We start from the raw sequence: 26,588 nt of genomic DNA on the forward strand, positions 1-26,588 counted from the left end.
GGCACGTGGCTGTCATGAAGGCACTGCGTACTACAATGTGGCTGGACTGGTAAGGGTACATTCACATGTGTTGGTTTTGATCAGGTTTTATAGTCACAATCAGGAGTCCATCATTAAAGAAGAGAAAGTATTAAGAACGTGTACACTGCTTCTCATATTTTCCACTCCTGCTTTTGGTTTCAAAAACTGCATCAAAAAATCCTGAACAAAACCTGTGCATGTGACTATACCATTAGACTGCGGTCGGGTACTGCATGGCTGTACAGGCGAAGTGGGTCAAAAAAAGGGCGCTTTCACACAAACGTGTGACGGCCATGTCGGTTCTGCGGACAGCAAACTACAAATCCACAAAGCACAGGCTCCGGCCATGTGCACCCCGCATCACAATCTGCTTCCGAGTCAGTGACTCTGTGCCGCAAAAGATAGCACATGTCCTTTCTTTGGCCGCATGCTGTGTATCGTGGACCCATTGAAGTCAATGTATCCACACTGCGATGTGGGGTGAACATGTCTGGTGCCCATGTTTTGCAGATCCGCAGTCTGCGGTCCACAAACGGGCACAGTTGTCACACTTTCGTTTGAATGCTCCCTTAGTCTAATGAGGACAGTAGTGTTTGGTCTGTATTGTTAATGGCCGCGCCTCACCATGAATACCGCACAGCCATTAACAATGCAGAACAACTAAACAGTTGTCACAGGTTAAGGGGAAGGGAAAACACCAAATACACACCACAACGAATAGACAACAATCTAGGCCTCAAAAGCTAAGGAAGAGGGATGGTGACCTCCTAGTAATCCCTAGGCCTTTCCCTAACTCCTGCCAGTATGAGCAGATCCTGATGGTGGAAATACTCATACACTGGATACCAAAAGCCCTGCTAAAACTGACGAGACCTAGGATAGGTGTCAGGGGATGAGACAGCTGGTTCCTTACAGAATGAAGGAACCTGCGTCTCCCTGAGGCCTAGAAACAACACACACCAGATAATAAGAAACAGCGAAGGCACTAAGTACTTAGCTTGGAGATGTATGGAGAAGCAGGAGATCCAAGACAAACCAGCACTAGCAACTCCAAGCAGAAACTATCAACCGCATGGTCAGCAGTATGAGGTGGATCTTAATAGAGCCTCATCACTGATAACGAGCGGCACCTGAGGAGAGGTGAGATCCTGCCCAACAACAACAACATAGATAGAGGAAAACAGAGAGACCTGTCAGATAGCCTCACATGCAGCAAGTCTATCCGATCTCACCTCTCACAGGAGGGACCGTGACAGTACGGGTGGCCTCCTGACACCCAGGACCGACTATCAGGATGCGCCCTGAAAAAGGCCCTCACGTCAGTCGCAGGAACCCACATTCTTTCCTCTGGACTGTAACCCTTCCAGTGCACGAGGTACTGAAGAGATCCACGAAGAATACGTCAGTTCACTATCCTGGCAATCTGAAACTCAAGATTACCATCCACCATGACAGGAGCTGGTGGCAGGGAGGACAGTTCAGCAGGTTCAACATATATTTTCAGCAATTACTTGTGAAACACATTATGAATCTTCAAAGCCTGCGGAAGCTCAAGACGAAAAGCAACCGGATTAATAATGGCAGAGATCTTGTATGGCCCAAGAGGGTACCTTCAACAATGTTTCTTATGGACAGCCACACAGAATCACCCACTCTCAGGTCTGGACCACTCACACGTCTCTTGTCAGCCATGCGTTTATACTTTTTGCTCATTTTATTTAAATTGTTTTGAATCTTCCGCCAAATAGATGACAAAGAAGAGGAGAATCTTTCCTCTTCAGGTATACTAGACATCTCAGTACCAGAAAATGTGCCAAACTGTGGATGGAACCCATATGCACCAAAAAAGGACGACTTATCAGTGGACTCCTGTCTACGGTTATTTATGGTAAACTCGGCCAACGACAAAAATGAAGACCATTCCTCCTGATTCTCAGAGACAAAACATCTCAAATAAGTCTCCAGATTCTGGTTAGTGCGCTCAGTCTGCCCGTTCGACTGAGGATGAAAGGCCGAAGAGAAGGACAATTGGACCCCCAGATGAATACAAAACGCCTTCCAGAATCTGGAAACAAATTGAGTCCCTCTATCAGACACCACATCAGAGGGAATGAAGGGCAGTTTCACCAGAATCACAGTTTTCCCAGAAGAATTAGGCAAATCTGTGATAAAGTCCATGGACAAACGAGTCCAGGGTCAGGACGGGATAGACAAGGGAAGTAGAGATCCTGAAGGCAGAGTATGAGCCACCTTAGCACGCGCACAAGTCTCAAAAGCTGCCACATAGCCCTCAACACATTTACGCAACCCTGGCCACCAGAAACTTCGAGAAAGAAAAACCCAGGGTGTCCCGTAAGAACAGTATCGTGATGCTCCTTAAACACCTTGTGTTGTAGTTCCAAAGGGACAAACAACCTCCCTGGAGGACAGGAATCGGGTGTCTCTCCCTGGGCCTCCAACACCTCTGCCTCAAGTTCAGGATATATCGGAGCAGGATCCTCCGAATCACCCCACCCCCCCCCACCCCCGGGAAAGCTACGCGACAAGGCATCCGCCTTGACGTTTTTAATCCCAGGACGATAAGTGACAATGAAATTAAATCTAGTAAAAAACAACGAAGATCTGGCCTGCCTTGGGTTCAGTCGTTTAGCCGACAGCTGGTAGGCCAGATTTTTGTGATCAGTAATTACCGTAACGAGATGAATCGCTCCTTCTAACCAATGACGCCACTCTTCAAAAGCTAATTTAATGAGAGTAGGTACCCCAGGAATTGCACTTCAGGGACCGCAAATACACACTTCTCCATTTTGGCATACAATTTATTCTCTCCTAGGATCTGTAAGACCTGTCTCACGTGATCCTTATGCGTCTCCATATCAGGGGAATAAATAAAAAAAATCATCCAGATAAACCACCACAAACCTGCCCACCAGATGATGAATTATGTCATTGATGAAGTGTTGAAAAACCACAGGAGCATTGGACAAACCAAAAGGCATGACCAGATTCTCAAAATGACCCTCAGGCGTATTAAAGGCCGTTTTCCATTTGTCCCCTTCCTTGACTCTTATCAGATTATATGCCCCCTTCAAATCCAATTTAGAGAACACCTTGGCGCCGACAATCTGATTTAATAAATCTGGGATCAAAGGAAGGGGATAGGTGTGCCGGCATACATACATAATTCCTCTGGGTAGCCATTTTGTATGCTTCTGGCCTATGTAAAAGAACAGTGAACTCTCATCTTCCTGAAGCCTGGGTCAAGTATGATATAGATGGACACTTTTATTACCACTACTCTGTGAGGCCGGCTATAAAAGGTCATAAAGGCTATACCAGGCCCAGCTCATCCTGTCCTATAAGATAAAGATCAGCTCGCTGTCAAGCCTGGCTGGAGCGTGACGTCATTAATTTCCAGGTCTGGTTTGAGGAGAGCTAATAGCCCTTAATTAGCTCTGGGCATAAGACCAGTCCACTTTCATATTTCAGTTATTATCAACTTATGCCCTTTCTGACACCAGATCCAGGCTCTACAGAGTATTGTGGTTAATTGGGTATCAAATATGACCAGAGGATGTGATTCTGTAGCTCACCTATGGGTGGTAGAAGAACTACAGGTCCCAGCATTACCGTGTGTGGTCTCATTCTGTATGTAAATAAATAAGGATCGCAAATATGTATTCTGTATAAAAATATGCCGATGTATCAGGGAGATACAGGCTTAAGTATAATCCTCATTGTAGGAACTGAACTTTGATGGGGTAATAAAACCCTTGAAGGCCAATCCCTAGGCTTCACAGTCACTCTGCTGCCATTGGCTGACAGGAGTAAGTCTCCTGCCCATGGGAGAGTTCATAAAGATCTGTGCACAAGGACAGAGGAGAGAGACCCATGGAACATCACCAGGCACTTAATTGGACATTGATGGCATATCCCTGTATCAGAAGAACTTTGAGGGTCTCCCCTGATACATACTGAACTGGGTTTGCAAGGATTCAAAAAGGACATATGAGCGACCATCTGAAAGCCTCCAGAGAAACTAAGTATTCTTTCATCTTTTTCCCTTTCATTTGAACTGTCGTGATTATTTATATTGTTATTATTATTCTGTAGATTTATAGTCATTTTCATTAGATTTGTATGCACTGCTTTTTACCTCTTATTAAAGATTATAAAATCTAAGTGGCCAAGTCTTCCATATTCTAAGCTGCTGAACAACGTACCTTGCCTTTGAAGAGACGTTACCAGGTAGTTAGTTAAATTGCATTTAGGAATTGTAGCTGGGGGTGATTGACTGCGGTTGGTCAGTAAGTGATATCCGGTTCATCCACTGATCTGTGTGATAGTGAATGACCCGGATAGTCGGCTCGTGGACCGGGAACCCACGTGGTGGCAGTTACCGAAGTGTAGTGGGGGGGTGTTAGCCGAATGGTAATACCCCGGTCACGTGAGGTCTCTGTGTGTGCGCAGACTCCGTCACAGACCACTACGTCAGAGCTGTGGGATCCGGAGCGATCGGATCCATAGTTCGTGACATTAGGGATCACGGATAGTGATGCAATTAAGCTCATAGTAGTCCAAACATGGCCTAAGAGTTCCATCCTTTTTTTTAACAAAGAAGATCCTTGCCGCCATTGGTGATTTGGATGGTCTAATATGACCTTTAGCCAAACTTTCATTAATATACTCTCGCATGGCTACTCTTTCGGGTTCAGAAAGATTATACAACCTAGACTTTGGCAATCTAGCTCCGGGAATAAGGTTGACGGGGCAATCATACTCTCGATAAGGTGGCAACTCCTGGTCTCCACCCTTAGAGAATACATCAGAAAAATCAGAAAGGAAAGGAGCTAACATTTTAGTAGTTACAACAGAAAGCGACGTGCTAAGACAGTTGTCAAGGCAGAAATCACTCCAATCCAGAATCTGTCTCGCTTGCAAATCGATAGTAGGATTATGTTTGGTTAACCATGGTAAACTTAGCACCAGAGGAGCAGGCAAACTCTCCAGCACAAAACATAAAATGGATTCAATATAAGAGTATCCCACCTTTAGGGTCCATTCACACGTCGCAATTCTGTTCCGCATTTTGCGGAATGGAATTGCGGACCCAGTAATTTCTATGGGGCCGATGTGCTGCCCGGATCCGGAAATGCGGACCCGCACTTCCGGGTCCGCAATTCCGATCCCGAAAAAAATAGAACATGTCCTATTTTTGTCCGCAATAGGCATTTTCTATTAAGTGCCGGCGATGTGCGGTCTGCAAAATGCGGAATGCACATTGCCGGTGTCCGTGTTTTGCGGATCCGCAAAACACACACGGATGTGTGAATGGACTCTTAGGCGAATGTCCTGCACCATTTGTCTGGTGCAGGCGAATGTCCTGCACCAGACACTTTTAAGAGAGAGGCGCAGAATCAATCGCAAACACAGAAATATTTTTGTCTAATGCGCTTGTTGTCAAACCATGCATATGGACAAACTGGCCATCCACTAAGTTAACCCCTGCCCCACTGTCAATAAATACTTCTATTTCCACAGTTTTGGAATCTAGCGCCACCTTGGCAGGCAGAAGAAATCAGGTACTACCGATAAAAGACAAAAGTACATTCTCAACTTCCCCAGCCACACTACCAAGAGTGAGAAGAGGACTAGCCACATTAGGACTTTTTTTTCCCTTTTCATCTTGATGTTTAACATAAGGACATGCGTTAACAAAATGTCCTACTTGACCACAGAAAAAGCAAAGTCTTTTCTTAACCCTAAAGTTTTTATTGTTGTAGTTGTAGTTACCTGACCTAACTGCATTGGCTCATCACCAGACACGAGCTCGAGTGTCTCTTTACCCAGAGTGTCAGAAGAGACCGCTTCCCTGTATGATAATAAGTGCCGAGCGAGAGGAACTTTAGACCTCTCCCTCAGGCGTCTACCAATACGCACCGCCAGAGACATGGCCACCTCCAATGACTCTGGATTTGCGTACAATGCCAAGGCGTCCTTCGGGTTCTCAGACAGTCCTTGACAAAATTGACGACGAAGAGCTGGGTCATTCCACTACGTATCAGTTGCCCACCTCCTAAATTTAGAGCAATAGGACTCAGCTAAACGTTCTCCCTGCCGCAAGCAACACAACTTAGATTCGGCCAGGGAAACCCGATCTGGGTCATTGTAGATAAGTCCCAGAGCTCTGAAAAATTCATCTACCGACTGAAGGGATTGTGAACCAGTCGGCAAAAGAGAAAGACAAAGACTGAGCGTCACCTTTCAGCAACGAAATAATAATCCCCACTCTCTGACTCTCGTCCCCAGAAGGGCTAGGATGCAGTCTGAAATATAATTTGCACGATTCCCTGAACCGAACAAAGTTGTCACTTTCCCCGGAAAACTTATCCAGGAGAGCAATCTTCGGTTCAGGGCAGGCCTGGTCTCTGAAACTGTGCAACGGCCGTGTGGAGGTCATCCATCTCCAAAGACAGCCCCTACATACGATCGACCAGTGCAGAAACAGTATCCATAGCTGCACTGATAAAACAAAGGATAACGGTTAGGCGGTTGATAATGTCACCAGGTAAAGGGGAAGGGAAAACACCAAATACACACCACAACGAATAGACAACAATCTAGGCCCCAAAAGCTAAGGAAGAGGGATGGTGACCTCCTAGTAATCCCTAGGCCTTTCCCTAACTCCTGCCAGTATGAGCAGATCCTGATGGTGGAAATACTCATACACCGGATACCTAAAGCCCTGCTAAAACTGACGAGCCCTAGGATAGGTAGCAGGGGATGAGACAGCTGGTTCCTTACAGAATGAAGGAACCTGCGTCTCCCTGAGGCCTATAATAAGATAATAAGAAACAGCGAAGGCAACAAGTACTTAGCTTAGAGATGTATAGAGAAGCAGGAGATCCAAGACAAACCAGCACTAGCAACTCCAAGCAGAAACTATCAACCACATGGTCAGCAGTGTGAGGTGGATCTAAATAGAGCCTCATCACTGATAACGAGCGGCACCTGAGGAGAGGCGAGATCCTGCCAAACATACATAGAAGAAAACAGAGAGACCTGTCAGATAGCCTCACATGCAGCAAGTCTATCCGATCTTCTCACCTCTCTCACAGGAGGGACCGTGACAACAGTGTGTCTTCATTCGTTTAATGAGGCAGCGCTGAAGATAGTGGAGCAGCGGCTTAAAGGCGCAACCACGCCAAGAAGGGACATGTACTTTCTCGCAGCGCGATCTTCAGCGTTGCCTCCCACTGGAATGAATGTGAGGCTGAAAGTAAAGGACACAATTCCGGCACAGTATCTGCACCTAAATTCCACCGGAAGAAAAAGCGCTGTGTGAACAGCCCCTAACTTTTCCACTGCACCGTAACATCTTGGTAAATGCCGATCCAACATGGAAGATGGCTCCCTACCCATAAACCCCCAGCTGGGTGCCAGTACCTTTGATACTACTGGTGAATTGTTACTTGTAGTATGCGTCATTGTTGTTTTGCACTTGATTTTATTGCTTGAAAAATTATTCACGTGAAGCTGAAGCTAAATGGTGTTTCGATGAAGGCACAATACTGGAACTGCTGGCGTCTTGTAGAGGGGTATGAGCCAACACTTTCACTTTATTTCATGTTCCCTTGTCTGTTAGTGACTGTGGTGCTGCTCTATTTTCTCCAGATTCTGCAGCCAGTCAGTGGCAAAGGACGTTCTGCAGCCCAACTATCAAAAGACACGCTTCTGGCATTCGTTCACCCCATTGAGTGCTATGGAGGCATCTAATGTATACATTCGGCGCATTTCCCTGCGCATGTATGGACCAAATACATAGAAAAAGAACACTATGGATCGAAAAGGTGTAACTACAAACAAAAGGCCAGCAGGTGGCGTACTGAGCCGTGTGCAGTTATGAAACCAAAGGACTCCCTTATTCAGCTCATTCACAGGCGCCTGCTACATTTCATATCAGCATCTGTAAGATAGGGCCACAATCCGACCGGTGTCCCAAGACTGCTCATTATTAGGATATTAGTCGTTAAAAGGGTGTACAGAAAGAAATATGTGCAATGACGGTAAATTGCTCCCCATGACGTATCTGATGTGCACCGCTGTAAGTGGATGATTTCACAATCACTGGCCCTCCACAAGAATGTGCAGAGGTTCCCCACTGCAGCCAATCAGATTGCAGCTTTCCTTCTCCCAGGGCTGGTTTAAAAGTAAAACACGTTATGTGATTGGTTGTTAGGAAGAGCACAGAAGCTTTTTGCCCTCATGTACACAGCCATATTACAGGTCCACTTTGTACACATATAGAAGCACATGGGGCCTTTATGTTACTACCGCATGCCTCTGATTTCCTACAGTATAGTCACCAGCACAGCGGTATAAGGAGTCCCTGCGGCCACATAGTAAGGAACCATACAACACTTCATGGCCATTATTTCCACTGCAGGTAGCAGTTCCATCTACTACACCATGGATGGAGCTGTGTAGTCCTGGCGCTGGAGCTATAAGGTAACAGTTGATCGGGGGTGTTGGTGTCAGACCCCAACAGATCTGATATTGCTGGCCTATCCTAAAGCTAAGCCATCAACATCACAATCATGGCCAAGCCCTTTACAGGCTGCAGGCTCTTCCGTCCAGGTCTCAACTGGATGTCCATGTGCTTCTTTTCCTGCTCAGCTGCATTTATTACAGGAGAGGGCGGCATCAGCAAGTGAGGGACTGGTAAGTAATAAAGGAGTTGTCCGGGTTCAGAGATGAACCCGGACATACCTCCATTTTCACCCAGGCAGCCCCCCTGACTTGAGCATCGGAGCAGTTCATGCTCCGATGCTTTCCTTTGCCCTGCGCTAAATCGCGCAGGGCAAAGGCATTTTCTGGAGATACGGTGACAAACCGGGCTCTCCATGGGGCTGCCAGGAAGCCCAGTGACATCACCGGCACTGATGGGCGGGATTTAGCGCTGCCCTAGCCAGTAAAACGGCTAGCGCAGCGCTAAAGCACGCCAATCAGAGTCGGTGATGTCAGTGAACCCAGTGCCTGGCGGAAGCCTCCGCCCGTAAACAAAAGAGCAAGGGAGCGCATTGGAGCATGAGTCAGGGGGCTGCCTGGATGAAAATGGAGGTATGTCTGGGTTCAGCTCTGAACCCGGACAACCCCTTTAACCAAACAATCTTCCTTCCACTGGGCATTAGAAAGGACTGTTTTTATAAATATCCTGGAGAACCCCTTTAAACATCTCCAGTTTGAAAAGTTGTCTTTGGACCCCACTGACTTAATGATGGGGGTGTGCTGGGTTTTGTCACAGATTCTGTCAGCTTTGTAAAAAGCACCACATGCTGCACTGTTCTTTCCCTTTGGAAACCACCAAATCAGCAATCCAGACTTCCCACTCCTGTATGTCTCCCCATCCTTTGTAAACGGCTGATGCATAATTACACTCATTGATAGAAAAAAATAACGCACCAAGGAGTTGCTGGAATCAACTGAAACTTTCCATGTGTGAAGGCACAGCTCCACTGGTATCTTCACCGCAACACTGCGGCACTCCCACAGTGAAGATAAGAGCAGCGCTGCGCAGGCCGATGCCTTACTATACACTGTGACGAGCAGGCACGGAGCGGGAAGACTAGGTCACCAGCAGAAACTGAATTTGTCCCTAAAGATAATATGGTTCCAGTCCGTAGCAGTCCAGGTGTCTCGTTCATGATGACACCACTGCAAGCTAACAAATTTCCTTCTGCCAAGTGCCTGGAAATGGCACAGCCAGAGACAGGAGTGTGTAATGAAGGTGCCACCTCTGTCTGGATGGTGGAGCATGAAACTGTGGGAACCGCTCGTGCTTGTCTGCAGATCAAACGATCTTCTCTAGTGGTGGTCTGTCTGACTGTTCAGAGTCTGTACGCTGTGTGTGCGCCATCACATAACCACTGCTCCCAACATCTCCTAACAACTAGGTTAGAACAGCCTAGATGGTGGGCAATGCTTCGAAAACGACCATCCTGCTTCTCTCAGTGATGCACCACCTCTCAAATTCTGTCAACTGGGCAAAATGTGTTTGAGTGTGCTGTAGAGGCATGTCTAACAATCTTTCACCAAGAGGTAAAGTACCCCAAAGTAGCCTCTGAGAGCCTTTTTTATAGGGCAATGGGGGGAGCATTTTTACATGTTCTCTTGTGCCAAGACCCAGTGTATAATCAGACCATACAACATTGGTAAGATATAATATTCTTATTTTGTAGGCCGAGTTGGAGCTGGAACATTTCTACCAAGAACCCATTCTAAGTCAATGGGAGCCGCTGTGCCATGGAAGCGGCCATGTGTCATGGCTTCTTTTAGAGGCATGTGTGAACATTTCTGCTCAGTAACTGATTCTGGAAGAAGGCAAAGGACAGCAGGAAAAGGGACCAGGACTTCTGGCAGTTGTCATGTCCCCCCCTTTCAGCCAGCATTATTAGGAGCTGTCCTACTGGGGCACATAATGGATGCCTATAAGGGCAGAGGTGGCCTGGCATGTGCTGCTACTCTCCAGTGACATGGCAGACATGACCAGACAGTGGAATCCTGACATTTTCTGGAGTTTACCTGTAGGGGCTGTATGTGTGAACGCACACATCTGCAAGAATTGTCCCCAAGTCCTAGTACTAACTCCGGGTTATGTCCGAGTGAGCGCATGCGTGAAAACAGCAGTAAATGTTCCAGAAAATCACAGTGGCCATGCCTAAACTTCCCACCCCTTCCCAGGCACCTGGAATATATCCTCTAGTGAGAACACACCCAACATGGAACATCGATGGGTGATAGCTACGTGTGTGAACGGCCAACTCTGGGAAATCTCCGGACCTGATAATCTGGAAATATTCTGGAGTTTAGGTGTGAAAACAGCATGAGGCCTCATGCACACAGTCGTTGCCCGGCTGTGGCCGTATTGCGGCATGGAAACAGCGGGTCTGCAATACATGGCACAAGCCGTGTGCTCCTCGCATCACGGATGTGGACCCATTCACTCTGTAGTGTTTCTGTCCGTGCCTCCGCACTGCAAAAACATAGAACACATTCTATTTTTTTGCGGTGCAGACGGCTCGGGACCTATTCAAGTTGAATGGCTCTCGATCCGTCCCGTCCGCCGCACAGACATTGCCGTGCATTGGGGACCGCAAATTGCGTGTTTCCCCAGTGCCGCAAATTGCGGCCCCCAATGCACGGAACGGATGTACAACGGCCGTGTACATGAGGCCTAAGTGAGGTGTCATAACGACTACTCAGAGGAGCTGCATCTGCCAGCGCTGGGGTTGGCAGACACTGTGCCATCCTGTCACTTCAAGCACAAGCACTTTGGATTTTGTTATGGGACAGTTGTGAAAATTTGTACAATGGAAAAGTGAAGCAGTTGCTCCTTATTGCTGGTACCTAATAAGACGCTAGGAGTAACCTCTCCAATATTATTGATTGATAAGTGCCCCCAAATATTGTTTCCATGTCTGTGTGTGGGTAACCTGTCAGCAGCAACACTGGGAAAACATGGTGGGTAACCTGTCAAAAGCAACACTGGGAAAACACGGTGGGTAACCTGTCAGCAGCAGCACTGAGGGAACATGGTGGGTAACCTGTCAGCGGCAGCACTGGGGGAACATGGTGGGTAAGCTGTCAGCGGCAGCACTGGGGGAACACGGTGGGTAACCTGTCAGCGGCAGCACTGGGGGAACACGGTGGGTAACCTGTCAGCGGCAGCACTGGGGGAACACGGTGGGTAACCTGTCAGCGGCAGCACTGGGGGAACACGGTGGGTAACCTGTCAGCGGCAGCACTGGGGGAACACGGTGGGTAACCTGTCAGCGGCAGCACTGGGGGAACACGGTGGGTAACCGGTCAGCAGCAGCACTGGGGGAACATGGTGGGTAACCTGTCAGCGGCAGCACTGAGAGAACATGTGGGTAACCTGTCAGCGGCAGCACTGGGGGAACATGGTGGGTAACCTGTCAGCGGCAGCACTGGGGGAACACGGTGGGTAACCTGTCAGCGGCAGCACTGGGGGAACACGGTGGGTAACCTGTCAGCGGCAGCACTGGGGGAACACGGTGGGTAACCTGTCAGCGGCAGCACTGGGGGAACACGGTGGGTAACCTGTCAGCGGCAGCACTGGGGGAACACGGTGGGTAACCTGTCAGCGGCAGCACTGGGGGAACACGGTGGGTAACCTGTCAGCGGCAGCACTGGGGGAACACGGTGGGTAACCTGTCAGCGGCAGCACTGGGGGAACACGGTGGGTAACCTGTCAGCGGCAGCACTGGGGGAACACGGTGGGTAACCTGTCAGCGGCAGCACTGGGGGAACACGGTGGGTAACCTGTCAGCGGCAGCACTGGGGGAACACGGTGGGTAACCTGTCAGCGGCAGCACTGAGGGAACATGGTGGGTAACCTGTCAGCAGCAGCACTGGGGGAACACGGTGGGTAACCTGTCAGCGGCAGCACTGGGGGAACATGGTGGGTAACCTGTCAGCAGCAGCACTGGGGGAACATGGTGGGTAACCGGTCAGCAGCAGCACTGGGGGAACATGGTGGGTAACCTGTCAGCGGCAGCACTGGGGGAACACGGTGGGTAACCTGTCAGCGGCAGCACTGGGGGAACACGGTGGGTAACCTGTCAGCGGCAGCACTGGGGGAACATGTGGGTAACCTGTCAGCAGCAGCACTAGAGAAACATGGTGGGTAACCTGTCAGCGGCAGCACTGGGGGAACACGGTGGGTAACCTGTCAGCGGCAGCACTAAGGGAACATGGTGGGTAACCGGTCAGCAGCAGCACTGGGGGAACATGGTGGGTAACCCGTCAGCGGCAGCACTGGAGGAACACGGTGGGTAACCTGTCAGCGGCAGCACTGGGGGAACATGGTGGGTAACCTGTCAGCGGCAGCACTGGGGGAACATGGTGGGTAACCTGTCAGCGGCAGCACTGGGGGAACACGGTGGGTAACCTGTCAGCGGCAGCACTGGGGGAACACGGTGGGTAACCTGTCAGCGGCAGCACTGGGGGAACACGGTGGGTAACCTGTCAGCGGCAGCACTGGGGGAACACGGTGGGTAACCTGTCAGCGGCAGCACTGGGGGAACACGGTGGGTAACCTGTCAGCGGCAGCACTGGGGGAACATGGTGGGTAACCTGTCAGCAGCAGCACTGGGGGAACATGGTGGGTAACCTGTCAGCGGCAGCACTGGGGGAACACGGTGGGTAACCTGTCAGCGGCAGCACTGGGGGAACACGGTGGGTAAACTGTCAGCGGCAGCACTGGGGGAACACGGTGGGTAACCTGTCAGCGGCAGCACTGGGGGAACATGGTGGGTAACCTGTCAGCGGCAGCACTGGGGGAACATGGTGGGTAACCTGTCAGCGGCAGCACTGGGGGAACATGGTGGGTAACCTGTCAGCGGCAGCACTGGGGGAACATGTGGGTAACCTGTCAGCAGCAGCACTAGAGAAACATGGTGGGTAACCTGTCAGCGGCAGCACTGGGGGAACACGGTGGGTAACCTGTCAGCGGCAGCACTAAGGGAACATGGTGGGTAACCGGTCAGCAGCAGCACTGGGGGAACATGGTGGGTAACCTGTCAGCGGCAGCACTGAGAGAACATGTGGGTAACCTGTCAGCGGCAGCACTGAGAGAACATGTGGGTAACCTGTCAGCGGCAGCACTGGGGGAACATGGTGGGTAACCTGTCAGCGGCAGCACTGGGGGAACATGGTGGGTAACCTGTCAGCGGCAGCACTGGGGGAACATGGTGGGTAACCTGTCAGCGGCAGCACTGGGGGAACATGGTGGGTAACCGGTCAGCAGCAGCACTGGGGGAACATGGTGGGTAACCTGTCAGCAGCAGCTCTCCTATACTAGAACATCCAGTAAAGAGCAGGGCATGCTGGGCTCTGTGGTGCCACCAGGGCTTCCCTGTCTTCTTCACTGCACACCTAGAGGCCCGTTGCTAGGCAACACACCGCCCAGCAGCTGTAAGCGGAGAACTCACCGGTCACTACAGCCTCGTAGAGGCGGAGCGCCGCTCTGAAGTGATAGAGAAGGAGCAGCCCCGTCACAAAGAGCAGCAGCCACACGTACGCGCGATAGCGGCACAGCCAGACCTTCACCCGAGTCCTGAGGGGAGGCCTAGAGGCGCCGGCGCTCACTGCCTCCGCCATGTTTGTTGTTTCCTAGCGCTGGACTCTATGGCAGGGGAATGGGCGGGGCTCGGCTTGTGATTGGTCGAGCACGGGGGTGACCGGGAGGTGGCAGCAGCGTTCCTATGTGAACGGGTGGAATTCCGTCACCGTGTCCCGGGAGTTCTCTGGCTGACAAGAGCCATGAGTGAAGCGTTCACTACATGCCGCTTCAGTGGCTGTCCCGGTGTGACGCTGACTGGACGCGGGAGCCAATAACTAGTCTGTGACTCCACTAATATGGCGTCCGCTCCGGATCCCCACTTCCGCTTTGGACCGGTAGTTCCCCCTCCCTTCCCGCGGTGCTTTGCGCTCTCCTCTCAGTGGGGCTGGGCCAGTTGCAGCCAAGATGGCAGACTACGAGGATCGGGTGTCTGATGAGGAGAAGGTAGATAGCCCGTGGGGCGGCAGCGGTGGCCCGGCTCTGGGAGGTGGAGGTCCGGCCTCGTTGCTGGCCTTCCCTCCGCTGTTGTGCACGTCAGTGGCTGCTCCCCGTGTGTGCGGCCTGGGCCCGGTTAGCGGCTGCCTGTAGTCGGGGGTCCGGGCTGACAGCGCCGTGTTTACATCCGCGGCTTTGTACATAGCCTGCCCTCGGTGCGCGTTAACCCTGCCGGCTCTGGGGACCTATTGATAAGCAGCATCTATGCTATATTGTATTATTTGTGGCGCCGGTGTCATGTCTACTATGTTCCACAAACTTTGTGCCCCGCTGTCGTGATGCCCCTTTTAGCCTGTGCCCACCCGGGGTCCTTGTATTGACCGCCTGTAGAGGATCTGTCGCCTCTCGTGTGACTCTGTGTTGTGTCATTCCTCTATTATTCCTGCAAGAAGTTCTGAATGAATTACCAGCAGTCTGCAATGGAGTTCCAAATAGATGACAGGGACACACCCACAGCTAGTAACACCCATCTGGACCTTCATTGCAGACTGCAAGTAATGCATTCCTGCCTTCTAGCAGAAATAATACAGGAATGGCATGTCCTAAGAAGAGCTCCTCCAGAATTGTTCTTACATGGGGAATGCAAGTAGTCACTAAGCCGACATATCCGAGAGGTGACAGCGAGCTGAGAGCCGTCGGTACAGCAGCCACGGAAATGCACACCTCACCGGGATAACGTGTCTGCTTTATTACTCGTCCAGACACAACACCACGTCTTTCCATGGGCTGCACCCAAATGAATGGGACTGGACTGCAGTACCCCACACTACCCATGGGCAGAGGTGGCGCTGTTTCTGGAAAATAAACAAAGCAGATGATCCTTTTGTCTTCTCCTGCCTCTTGATGGAGTCCTTTTTTGTTAACTGGTCACTACCTCTCCTTCACATTGTGGGAGGCCACGTTTGCTTCTTCCAGGGGGCGATAGATTACCTTCAGCCGCACATCACTGAGGCTGAACATGGTATCTCCTATCCAGATTCCAGGGCCGTACACTTTCCTGCTGTGACATGAGCAGGACAGAACCTGATGGCAGAGATCGTTTGGTTTTCTGGTCATTGTCACATGAGTGACCCCGATGTGCTACGTGCGCTGCTTTTACTTGTACGTTATTAATGGCTGGGTGTAGGCGCCCGCAGGCCCCAGCATGCTTGTCACTCTCTTATTACAGGGCACGGCTATAGGGTGACCAGTCCCTGCTTATTTCTGCGTCCCTCAGTGTCTTCTAATAATAGAGCAGGAAACCGAAGCCAAGGAGAAGAACCCGCTTCCTTCGTATCAGCGCAGGATAAGGAATGCTTTCCTGGCCTTATAACTTGTCATATACACCTGCCACAGCGCAGCCGCCCATTGGGAATGTAGGATCAGGTTGTGCCTATTTAGCCTCTCGCGGCTTCCTGGTATCGCTCGGGCATGTCCACACCTCTCAGGTAGAAATCCATTGTGGATCAGGAAACTGTATCGGATTCCGCAGAAAGAAGTGACGTACAGAGGGGTTACGATGTGGATTTCTGCCACGGATTTGCTGCTTTTCGCGCCTCGGATCCGCCCATGGATTAGCTACGCCGCCATGGCTTCCACATGGTTTTCGCAGTGACATGGCGCTCCCCCGCCCCGTGTCGCAGATTCTCCTTGAAATCAGTGGGACAGTAATGACACGAGGCAGTCGGCATCACCTGTAAAAAAACAATTAAAAATAAATCCCAGAAAGCCACCGACATCTGAACGGCCGCCATTAATATTCCATTTTCCGGTAGTGTGGTGAATGCGTCCTACAGAAAAATCGGGAGCTTGACTGCAGTTTTTAAATTAAGGGGGTTGCCTGTGGGGAGGAAACCCGTGTTGCAAAGTGTTATTCCAACAAGTAAAGGGGGTTGTCCCGTTCCAGGAGGAAAGGAACTACAACACCTGCGATCAAGAAGTGATCACTTACCTGACCGTGATTGGCTGCAGCCGGCATGTCGTGTCGGACAACATCTTTAAATCCAAGTCACCTGAGGCCACTTTCAGTTCAGTCTTGCAGAATAGTGTTCTCCAAACCTTTTTTGCACCGAGGACCAGTTTCATGCAGGACCATTTTCCCATGGGGGGGATACACTGCTGGTCATTGCTTGTCATACTGAAGAAAACCCAATCTTTGTTCTCATTCAGTCGTAGTGTTTTGCGGTCCGCAAATTGCGCATTGGTAAAACACCAGCCGGCCCGTGTGTGTTCCACAGTCTGCGGACTACACATGGCCGCCACAATGATAAAAATGCCTATTCTTGCCCACAATTGCGGACAAAAATAGAACATGATCTATCTTTTTTCGCGGGGCCACGGAACAGAACTCCGGATGCGGACAACACAGGGTGTGCTGTCTGCTTCATTTGTGACCCCATTGAAATGAATGGCTCCGCACCCGTTCTGCACTCGTCTGAATGAGCCCTTACTCTGTAACCGCTTCTATGGGTACATGGCGGCAGATCCCAGGACCAGGTATTTTCCTGCATGTGCCCCTGCTCCTGCCTAAATCCTTGTTCCCCTGCTGACACCCCTCTGTTACACTATATCTGTCCTATTGTACCGGTCTTTATACATATGTACGAGACAACCAAAATATAGCAAGTGCCAGGAGTGTGATCTATCACAAGATGGTGACTGGTACACCGTACAGCTACCCTGCTCACAACCGGTGGTAACGGTAACCTGGTAAACTCTGGTGTCTGATGCTTTAGTGATCAGAGAGCGGAGCGAGCTTCTACATGTCATACATTCCTTACGTTCAAAGGAGAAACCTTCTGCCCGGCTTTTTGGTTCCTGTTCACAATTCATGTTCTCCATGGTGCAGATATTGGGGCAGATTTACTATGGTAATTGCCCCCGAATCCTGGTGCGGATTGTATCTGTTTTTTAGACACTTTTTGTGCCTCACTAGAAACCACCATTGAAAACTGTCCAGAAGAGGGGGGGCATGGCTAAGTATTACAGTCTAAAAGACGGAGTACACCTAGTATGAAAGAGGATAGGGGATAGCGGAGTGACTGCGGGGGTCCCATGTGATAGAGCGGCAGGCTCCATTTGAGACTGCTGGAGACGGCACACAGCTATTTCTGGTTGTCCCATCGAGAATGAATAGAACTCCATCAGGACTGGAACATGGGACTCCCATTCTTGGGAACAGTTAGGGTCAGACCCCAACTAATTAGTTATCTCCTGTGGATAGTGGATAACGTTCATACGTGGCACAGCCCCTTTAATCTGCCCCATTTCATCTTGCAGAGACCTTTTTGCCTCAAGCAGAATGGAGAATTGCTGTGGCAGACTCGGGTCATTTACGGGCCTCTGCCAGGCAGCAGAACAAAAGGATTGGATGTTAAAATTCGACACAAATCATCTGCTTGGGGATAGTCGGGAACGCTAAAGTCGCAATTTGCAACAACAAAAAAACCCCATCAAAGGCAGTCGCAAATTGCACAATTTACTATGCTCACAAAAAGCTGACAGTGGACGTGGTTTACAGAGAGGGGGTGTGACCTGTTTTTGACAGATTAATTAAAGGAATTGTGTGGTTTTCCGATACTGATGGGCTAACATTAGGATTAGGTAAATGTCGGATCATCAGGGGTTCGACCCCGGCGCCCCCACCGATCAACTGCTTGAAAGGGCTCCAGCGCTTGTGCAAGTGCTGCTTCCTCTTCAGTGTCTACCTGCAGTGTAATCACAACTGCCCCTTCTTATTTCAGTGAACGGCACCACCTCTGCAATGGGGGTCTTTTACAAAAACCCGCTTTTTATGCTGGTCTTTGTTTTCCCCTGCATTGCCAGAGGATTCGCCTAACTTAAGAAGAGGTATGCGCCTCATTATAAATGAGCGCACCTCCAGTAGTCTGTGGGCCTGGAGTAAAAACTACCGCATCCTCTGACTGGGGTCCGTTTTATGCCTGTTTCCAGGCGCTAATTATTGTAAATGTGCTGCAGCAGAATTTCCGGTTCCCGCTACTTCCAAGTGGTGAGGATGAAGTGAAAACGCCCGTGCGCCAAAATAGTGTCACACAAACGTTTGATAAAAAGGGGTCTTGCTACTAAAAATGTTTGTAAGTCCTCATGCACACGGCCGTTGCTCTGGCCGCAAAAAGCGGGTCCGCGATATGCGGCCACCGGCCGTGTGCTCCCCGCATCACAGATGCGGACCCATTCACTTGAATAAGTGCTTCCGTGGTGTTTCTGTCCATGTTCTATTTTTTGTGGTGCGGACAGATCACGGACCCATTCAAGTTGAATGGGTCTCTATCTGTCCTGGCCGCCGCATGGACGTTGCCCGTGCATTGGGGACCGCAAATTGCGGTCCCCAATGCACTGAACAGCCGCACAATGGCTGTGTGCATGAGGCCTAAAAGTCTACATGCACAGCAGTGTTATGGCATTTTTTGGGGTTTGTGATGTCCGTCCCCCCTTATATTGCAGCATCCTGTAGGTATGCCGTTTTTTTCGGCTTTTCAAAAAAAAAAAAAAAGCCTCCAAAACTGGCTCTAATGCGGATACGTCATAGCTCCTGTATTATGGAGGCAGATCCAGCCTGACGCCCCATGTAGAACTGCAGATAGGCCAGGACTTCCTGCTGTAATGTATCAAGGGGGAGATTTATTAAAACTAGTGGAAAGGAAAACTGGCCTAGTTCCCCTTAGCAACCAATCAGATTCTGCCTTTCATTTTCCAAAGAAGCTCTGAAACATGAAATGTGGAATCTGATTGGCTTAGTTCCCCATAGCAACCAGTTTTCCCTTACATCAGATTTGATAAAACTCCCCCAGTGTTGGGGCTTGTTAGGCCTCTCACACGAGCGATACGGATTGTGTCAGGATCGGTTCTGGAGAAAACTGATGGTTTTGCACGCAAATTGTCATTTTTGTCTGTAATTGCATTTATTGTTTTCCATGCGGGGGCAATCAGTATTTGAAGTGTTTTTCATGTGCATGAAAAAAACCTGAAGAATACAAATCTACATCTCCTAGCGCCCATCAGTGAAGAACGCGTTGCATCTGGGTGCCTTCCGTTATTCACACAAGCCCCATTCACTCCTATGGAGCCAGAGCGGCACGGAAAACGCACAATATAGAACGTGCTGCGATATATGTATATTTTTTTGATGTGTGAAAAACGCTCATGTACACAGACCCATTAAAGTGAGCAGGTCAGGATTCAGTCCGTATGCTGTGTGCTCTCTACACATCTGGACGGAAACCTTACTTGTGTGAAAGAGGCCTTAAAGTGTCCGCACACCGCTCCTCTTCACCGCCCCTTCAGTGACCTGCCACAGATGTGAAGAAACATCATTTGATAGACAGAACAGCGCCGTCTACCACACTAGATATGGACGTGGATGGAAAAGAGGTCAAACGGAGTGTCCTCTGAGGAAAGCTGAGCGGAGGTCTCTGTGTAGATCCGCCTCAGTCAGCAGGGTTATTACATAGCATTATCCCACGGGAAGTCATCCAGGACTATAGACAGTACTATCAGGATAATTATTCTAGGACAGGGGTCCTCAAACTTTTTAAACCGGGGGCCACTTCACTCTCTCTGACCATTGGAGGGCCGGACTATATTTTTTAAAGGGGTATTCCCATCTTGGACAATAGGGGAATATCGTTAGGTGCAGGTCCCACTGCTGGGACCCGCACCTATATAGAGAACGGAGCCCCGAAAGTGAATGGGAGTGTACTGCGCATGCACTGCCCATGCTCCCATTCATTTCTATGAGGCTGGCGGAAATAGCCAAGCCAGCGCTCGGCTATTTTCGGCAGCCCCATAGAAATGAATGGCGGGCGGCTGCTTATGCGCAGTGCGCCCTCCTTCACTTTCGGGGCTCTGTTCTCTATATCAGTGCGGGTCCCAGCGGTGGGACCTGCACCTATAGGACAATGGGGGCAGTGTGGACAGTTACCTCTTGCAGGCTTTTCTATGCAGACCAGCTCAGTCCCTGATGGGGTTCTGTTATATCTCCCTATATAACGGGCCAAATTGATACGTTCTAAATCCGAACACTGAAAAGGAAACGCTTATCAAATCTTAGTTTTCTATCAAGGAGACCCCTTTAATCAGTAATCTATTTTACACTTCAGTTGACGTTCTGGTTTGGAATGGCTATATAAGCAGGAAGATCCTTTCCATGGGACAACCATGACACTAAAATAGGATCTTCCTGCTTATATAGCCATTCCAAACCAGAACCCCCACTTACAGGCCTCTGCCCCCCCACGTGGACACTTACCTCTTGCAGTCTTTTCTATGAAGACAAGATCAGTCCCTGACGGGGTTCTCCCTATATAACGGGCCTAAAAGGAAATGCGTATATAAGTAGGATGCTATTTTATTATCATGGTTGCCCCATGGAAAGAAAACTGGCAGTTGGCTGGATTGGCATGCTCTCAATTGTTTCCCAAAGAGACTTGGATAATGAAATATCAGGGTGCCAGTCTGCATTTCAATAGGTCAGATTCTGGCCTATTGAAATGCAGACTGGCACCCTGATATTTCATTATCCAAGTGTCACTCTGACTGACCTGTTGACAGGCAGACTGGCATTTTGTTATCCAAGTCTCTTTGAGTATGAAATGAGAGCATGCCAACCCAGCTAACTACCCGTTTTTTGTTTTTTTTCCACTGTCACAGTGGCCACCATTTTCATGTCCCCCACAGACAAGTGGCCGCCATTTTCATGTCCCCCGCATCGGCCCCCCCCCCCCCCCCCCCCCCCCATTGTAAAAAATGCCCACCACACACTGTCTCCCCATTGTTAATATTAAAATGTTAAGTGCCACACTGACGCACCCACAGTTGTCCAGGCTGTCCCTGAGCCTGAGGCTTCTTCTCTCTGCTCCGGGCGGTGATATGAGAAGCAGACAGCGGGCGGGCGATGGGAAGCTGTAACATGGCCACCGCCAGTCACCCCTCCGTGAGAAGGAAAAGATTGGGCATGTTGAAAGCCAACAGCCCGATCCTTCTATCACCCATCTGTTGGCCGGAGGCTCCCATTGTACATCTAAGGCCTCATGCACACAACCATTGCCTGTTTTGCGGTCCGCAGAATACGACAGATACCGGTCGTGTGCATTCCGCATTTTGTGGAACGGAACGTCCTGCCCTCTATAGAACTGGTGGACAAGATTAGGACATGGTGTTTTTTTTGTGTGGGGCCTAGGGTTGCTTCGGATATCGAATTTTCGATACCCAATCAATACTTTTGTCTGGTATCAACCTCGATACCAGGATTTGCCTTTTTTCGATACTAGGCTTCGCTATTGCGCAGTCTAGTATCAGAACAATGAGCGCGCTCTGTCTTCTCCTCAGCACCACAGGGGAGAAGGAAGCACTGTTTTCTTCATGGCATTTTTCCCCTATAGAGACAGTTGTAAAAAAAAAAACACCATATTTTACATAGCTCTTCAGCTGACATCTGGACCTTTTTACCCCAAAAAATGCCGCTAAAAACGCAAAGGTGCAGAAAACCACAAGCAAAAACCTATGTGGGATATTTAACAAAACTGCCGTGAGATGCACAATACAGAGGCTAATGCCTCTTAATAAATTAGGTGCGTCTCTGCCCTGTTGTGCACCAGAGATGAAAAGCAGCAAATGGGCACACACGCACTACATTTTTTCTAGAAAAGTAAAAATACTCCTCTGCCCATTTTTGAGGAGTATTTTTTAGCCGAGGAGGAGTACCAAAATTGTAGTTATTTATTTATATATATATATATATATATATATATATATATATATATATATATATATATATAAATAATACTTAGGCCTATATAACATTAAGGGGTTGCTATTCATGCAGGGAAACCATTACCAGTCTCCTCTATAATGTCTTCCATGCAGAATTAGCTGATTTTGACCATTTTAAATGTATCTCTCAGAAGACTGAATCCCTATCATTCTTTAAACACCAAATCTGTCACGTAGGGATCGGAGCGGTAGACTGTGCAAAACTCAATGCAATAAGAATTGAACAGGGACGTCTGGTGGTTGTGGCAGGGAGCGGTGGTGGTCTGGTGGTTGTGGCAGGGAGCGGTGGTGGTCTGGTGGTTGTGGCAGGGAGCGGTGGTGGTCTGGTGGTTGTGGCAGGGAGCGGTGGTGGTCTGGTGGTTGTGGCAGGGAGCGGTGGTGGTCTGGTGGTTGTGGCAGGGAGCGGTGGTGGTCTGGTGGTTGTGGCAGGGAGCGGTGGTGGTCTGGTGGTTGTGGCAGGGAGCGGTGGTGGTCTGGTGGTTGTGGCAGGGAGCGGTGGTGGTCTGGTGGTTGTGGCAGGGAGCGGTGGTGGTCTGGTGGTTGTGGCAGGGAGCGGTGGTGGTCTGGTGGTTGTGGCAGGGAGCGGTGGTGGTCTGGTGGTTGTGGCAGGGAGCGGTGGTGGTCTGGTGGTTGTGGCAGGGAGCGGTCTGGTGGTTGTGGCAGGGAGCGGTCTGGTGGTTGTGGCAGGGAGCGGTCTGGTGGTTGTGGCAGGGAGCGGTCTGGTGGTTGCGGCAGGGAGCGGTCTGGTGGTTGCGGCAGGGAGCGGTCTGGTGGTTGCGGCAGGGAGCGGTCTGGTGGCACTGGGTGGGGTCTGGGACGAATGTACAGGAGGCAGTTATAGGACAGTCTTATACACAGTATATCGGACTGTAGCCAGTATAATGTACCCTATAGTCTTCTCTGTGATCTCTGGAAAGTGTGCTCCATACGGGAAAATGGGCCTCTGGTCCAGGGTACTTACATAGAGAAACTAATAGCCAAGAGGCTAAAGAAAACCCTGCTTCTTATGTTACATCAGAACTTTCATTTGATTCCTCTTTATATCTAAACACCAAAAGAAAAAATAGAATTTTAAAAACCTGCTGTTTTTCTAGATGACCTTATTTTGATAGTGGTGTTAATGGAGTCTCAAGGGTCTATAAAAGCAGATACCCTATGTTTATAAACTTTTGAGACTCTATTAACACTACTATCAACATAACACTACTATTTTAAAAACCTGCTGTTTCTCTAGATGACCTTATGTTGATAGTAGTGTTAATAGAGTCCCAAAGGTTTATAAACATAGGGTATCTGCTTTTATAGACCCTTGAGACTCTATTAACACCACTATCAAAATAAGGTCATCTAGAGAAACAGCAGGTTTTTAAAATTCAATTTTTTCTTTTGGTGTTTAGATATAAGAGGAATCAAATGAAAGTTCTGATGTAACATAAGAAGCAGGGTTTTCTTTAGCCTCTTGGCTATTAGTTTTCCCTTGATAAACCTCCACATGGCGCTCCCTGCAGGGCACTTCTGGTGTGACATCACAAGCCTGACACTTCTCTCATTGTCCTTGCTCCGCAGAGGCTCCATTCCCGCCATGCTTTCCCTTCATCAGCAGCCGGCAATGGCGCGGAATGGCTGCTGCTGTGTGTTTAGCGCGCGGGAAAAGGTGGGTGTGAGAGGATCGGCCAATGGCACGGCAGCCTGTGGATACTGACAAATCAGCAGCCTCCTCTGTAATAACAAATCTCTGTACTGTGCCGAGCTTTGTGATTGGATGTCTGGGCTGCCTGTGCCGTTCACAGTGCTCAGTGAGCTCATGAGTGGCGGTGAAATCATCGTGCGTATTCATACGCATCAGACGTTTTTTAGGGAGTAAAACTGCCTGTAAAGGCATCTGACGCTTGTACAGGCGTTATTGCAACCTCTGGGGGAGACACCTCTCCAGTCACTGCTGTGGGCTTGGCTATGCTCAGAAGTCCCTCACTGGTGAATGGAGGGTGGCCACGCTTGAGGGGGCTTGTTCTGGAGATGGGTGTGAGTCCCACCTTTAGGACTTGCACCTATCTGACATTGATGGTATTTCCTCGCGATATGCCATCAGTGTCGAAGATGGGATTATCCCTTTAAGGCCCATTTACAGGGACCACTGGTTATGGCAGTTAGCGGGGAAGAAGTGATTCTAGGAATGCCTATGCTCTGTCCTGTGTAAAATTGCAGCCAATCATCCGACGAATGAGCAAAAGCTCGTTCATCGGGTGGAAGCATTGCTGATGCAGTCAACTAAGTCATTGTTCAGACAGCAAGATCTGCTCCCCAGAAACAATGAATGTGTATGGCATGAGCCTTTGCTTGCCCCATGCAGTGCTGGTGATTGCTACATGTAAATGCAGCTTTCACCTCCTGTTATGAGCACGCAACTATCGGCAACAGAAGGTTCGTCCCTGCTGATTGCCTGCTGTGTCTGCCCTTTAGTTTAGGTCATCAGTCACAGCTCCGTACACTATGTAGTGGGCAGTGTCTGGTTACTGCAGCCATGCTCCCTTGTAAGTGATCTGATTTAGATGAACTATCCTAAGGATAGATTAATAGGCAAGTCCCAGTATACCACTTTAACCCCTTCGTGACCACCCATACACATCTGTATGGCAGTCTCTAAGCGCTGTACGGGTTTCATATGAGGGTGGAGGCTCAGCTCTCACATTACAGCCGGCCTCCTGCTTTAACGGCTCAGATCGGCAGAAGCGCAGATCCAGGCGGTTTAACCCCAGCGATGCAGTCAATAGTGACTGCGGCAGCTAAGTAGTGGACTCCTTCTGTCTCCCATCAGCAGATAACATCATAGGATGCCAAAGTCTTTGCACGGCAGTCTGAAGCCTACGGAAGGCCCCAGCCCTGCCTTCAGTGTATCCTGTTGTGATGCTGCCTGTTGGTGAATGTCAATATAAGGGCTCATTCAGACGGCCATATAAATGAGTCCGCATCCGAACGGGTGCGGACCCATTAATTTCAATGGGGCCACAAAAGATGCGGACAGCACACAGTGTACTGGCCGCATCTGTGTCTCCGTTCCGCGGAAAAGAGAGAGATTGTCCTATTCTGTTGCGGACAGGAATAGGCATTTTGTATTAGTGTTGCGGCCATGTGCAGTCCACAAATTGTGCAGCACACACAGCCGGTTTCCGTGTTTTGCGTTTGAATGGACCCTAACACTGACAGTTTACACTGCCAAAAAAAAGGCCACCACCTGGATTTAAATAAGCAAATGGGTAAGAGCCTCCTGGTTGGTCAGGTCTAGGTTCAGAAACGTTATGTGCCCAAAGAATGAGGTCAACTGACTACCTGAACATACTGAATGACCAGGTTATTCCATCAAAGGATTTTGTCTTCCCTGATGGCACGGGCATATGCGAAGATGACAATGCCAGGATTCATCAGGCTCAAATTGTGAAAGCTATTAACCTACAAAAAGGCAGCTCTGTCAATTTAGACAGCTATAGTAACCACTTGTGCCACATCCAAAGTAAACTAAAAACCAAACAAGTGGAATATTGTATCAAAAAATATCATTTATTGTAAAATATAAAAGATATGGAGAACAACAGGATGTTATACAGTACACGGAGAAGCACAAGGCCAGTTGCATCAAGAACACCACCATGGAACTGCGCAATATAAGGCACAGATGGGTACGACCAAAAGATGAAGCTAAAGCTCTGGGATAACCAGATAGGTATCGCATATAATGGTCTCCCCAATTCGGGTATAGTACACAGGGTACCACAGACCAAATATGGTAAGCCCAAAGCCGTAGCTGACATACACGGAATAGTATAGGTACCACAATCGGAATCAAAATACTAACGTGCGCCTAAGTACAGAGGACCCAATGTGGATTCATACAGGGGTGCCCTGTACGCAGTGTGGAACCGTGCTAATGACGGGACGTACCTGAAGACATGGTGGTGAGATGAATGACAGGCCCTGAGCGCGAGACCTCGACGCGCGTTTCACCTCACACCTCAAATTGTGAAAGAGTGGTTCAGGGAGCTTGAGACATTTTCACACATGGATTGGCCACCACAGAGTCCAGACGTTAACCCCATTGAGAATCTTTGGGATGTGCTGGAGAAGGTATTGTGCAGTGGTCCAAATCTCCCAATACAAGGAAGTC

At 49.4% G+C, this 26,588-nt stretch overlaps 2 protein-coding genes across 3 annotated transcripts in view; one reads left to right on the top strand and one right to left on the bottom strand.

Moving 5' to 3' along the window:
• Nucleotides 1–14,226, bottom strand: part of ST7L (suppression of tumorigenicity 7 like) — a 144,248-nt gene extending 130,022 nt beyond the window's left edge. For both annotated transcript variants that reach the window (XM_040423877.1, XM_040423878.1), the window contains exon 1: nt 14,034–14,226. In XM_040423877.1, the coding sequence (XP_040279811.1) occupies nt 14,034–14,202 (169 nt within the window). In that variant the 5' untranslated portion in view covers nt 14,203–14,226. The remainder of the gene's footprint in view (nt 1–14,033) is intronic.
• Nucleotides 14,227–14,447: 221 nt separating this feature from the next.
• The window catches only part of CAPZA1 (capping actin protein of muscle Z-line subunit alpha 1), a 58,779-nt gene continuing 46,638 nt past the window's right edge, over nt 14,448–26,588 (top strand). The window contains exon 1 of the mRNA XM_040423880.1: nt 14,448–14,608. Coding sequence (XP_040279814.1) covers nt 14,570–14,608 — 39 coding nt within the window. The 5' untranslated portion in view covers nt 14,448–14,569. The remainder of the gene's footprint in view (nt 14,609–26,588) is intronic.

Source organism: Bufo bufo, chromosome 3, assembly GCF_905171765.1.
Source record: "Bufo bufo chromosome 3, aBufBuf1.1, whole genome shotgun sequence".
Lineage (NCBI taxonomy): Eukaryota > Metazoa > Chordata > Amphibia > Anura > Bufonidae > Bufo > Bufo bufo.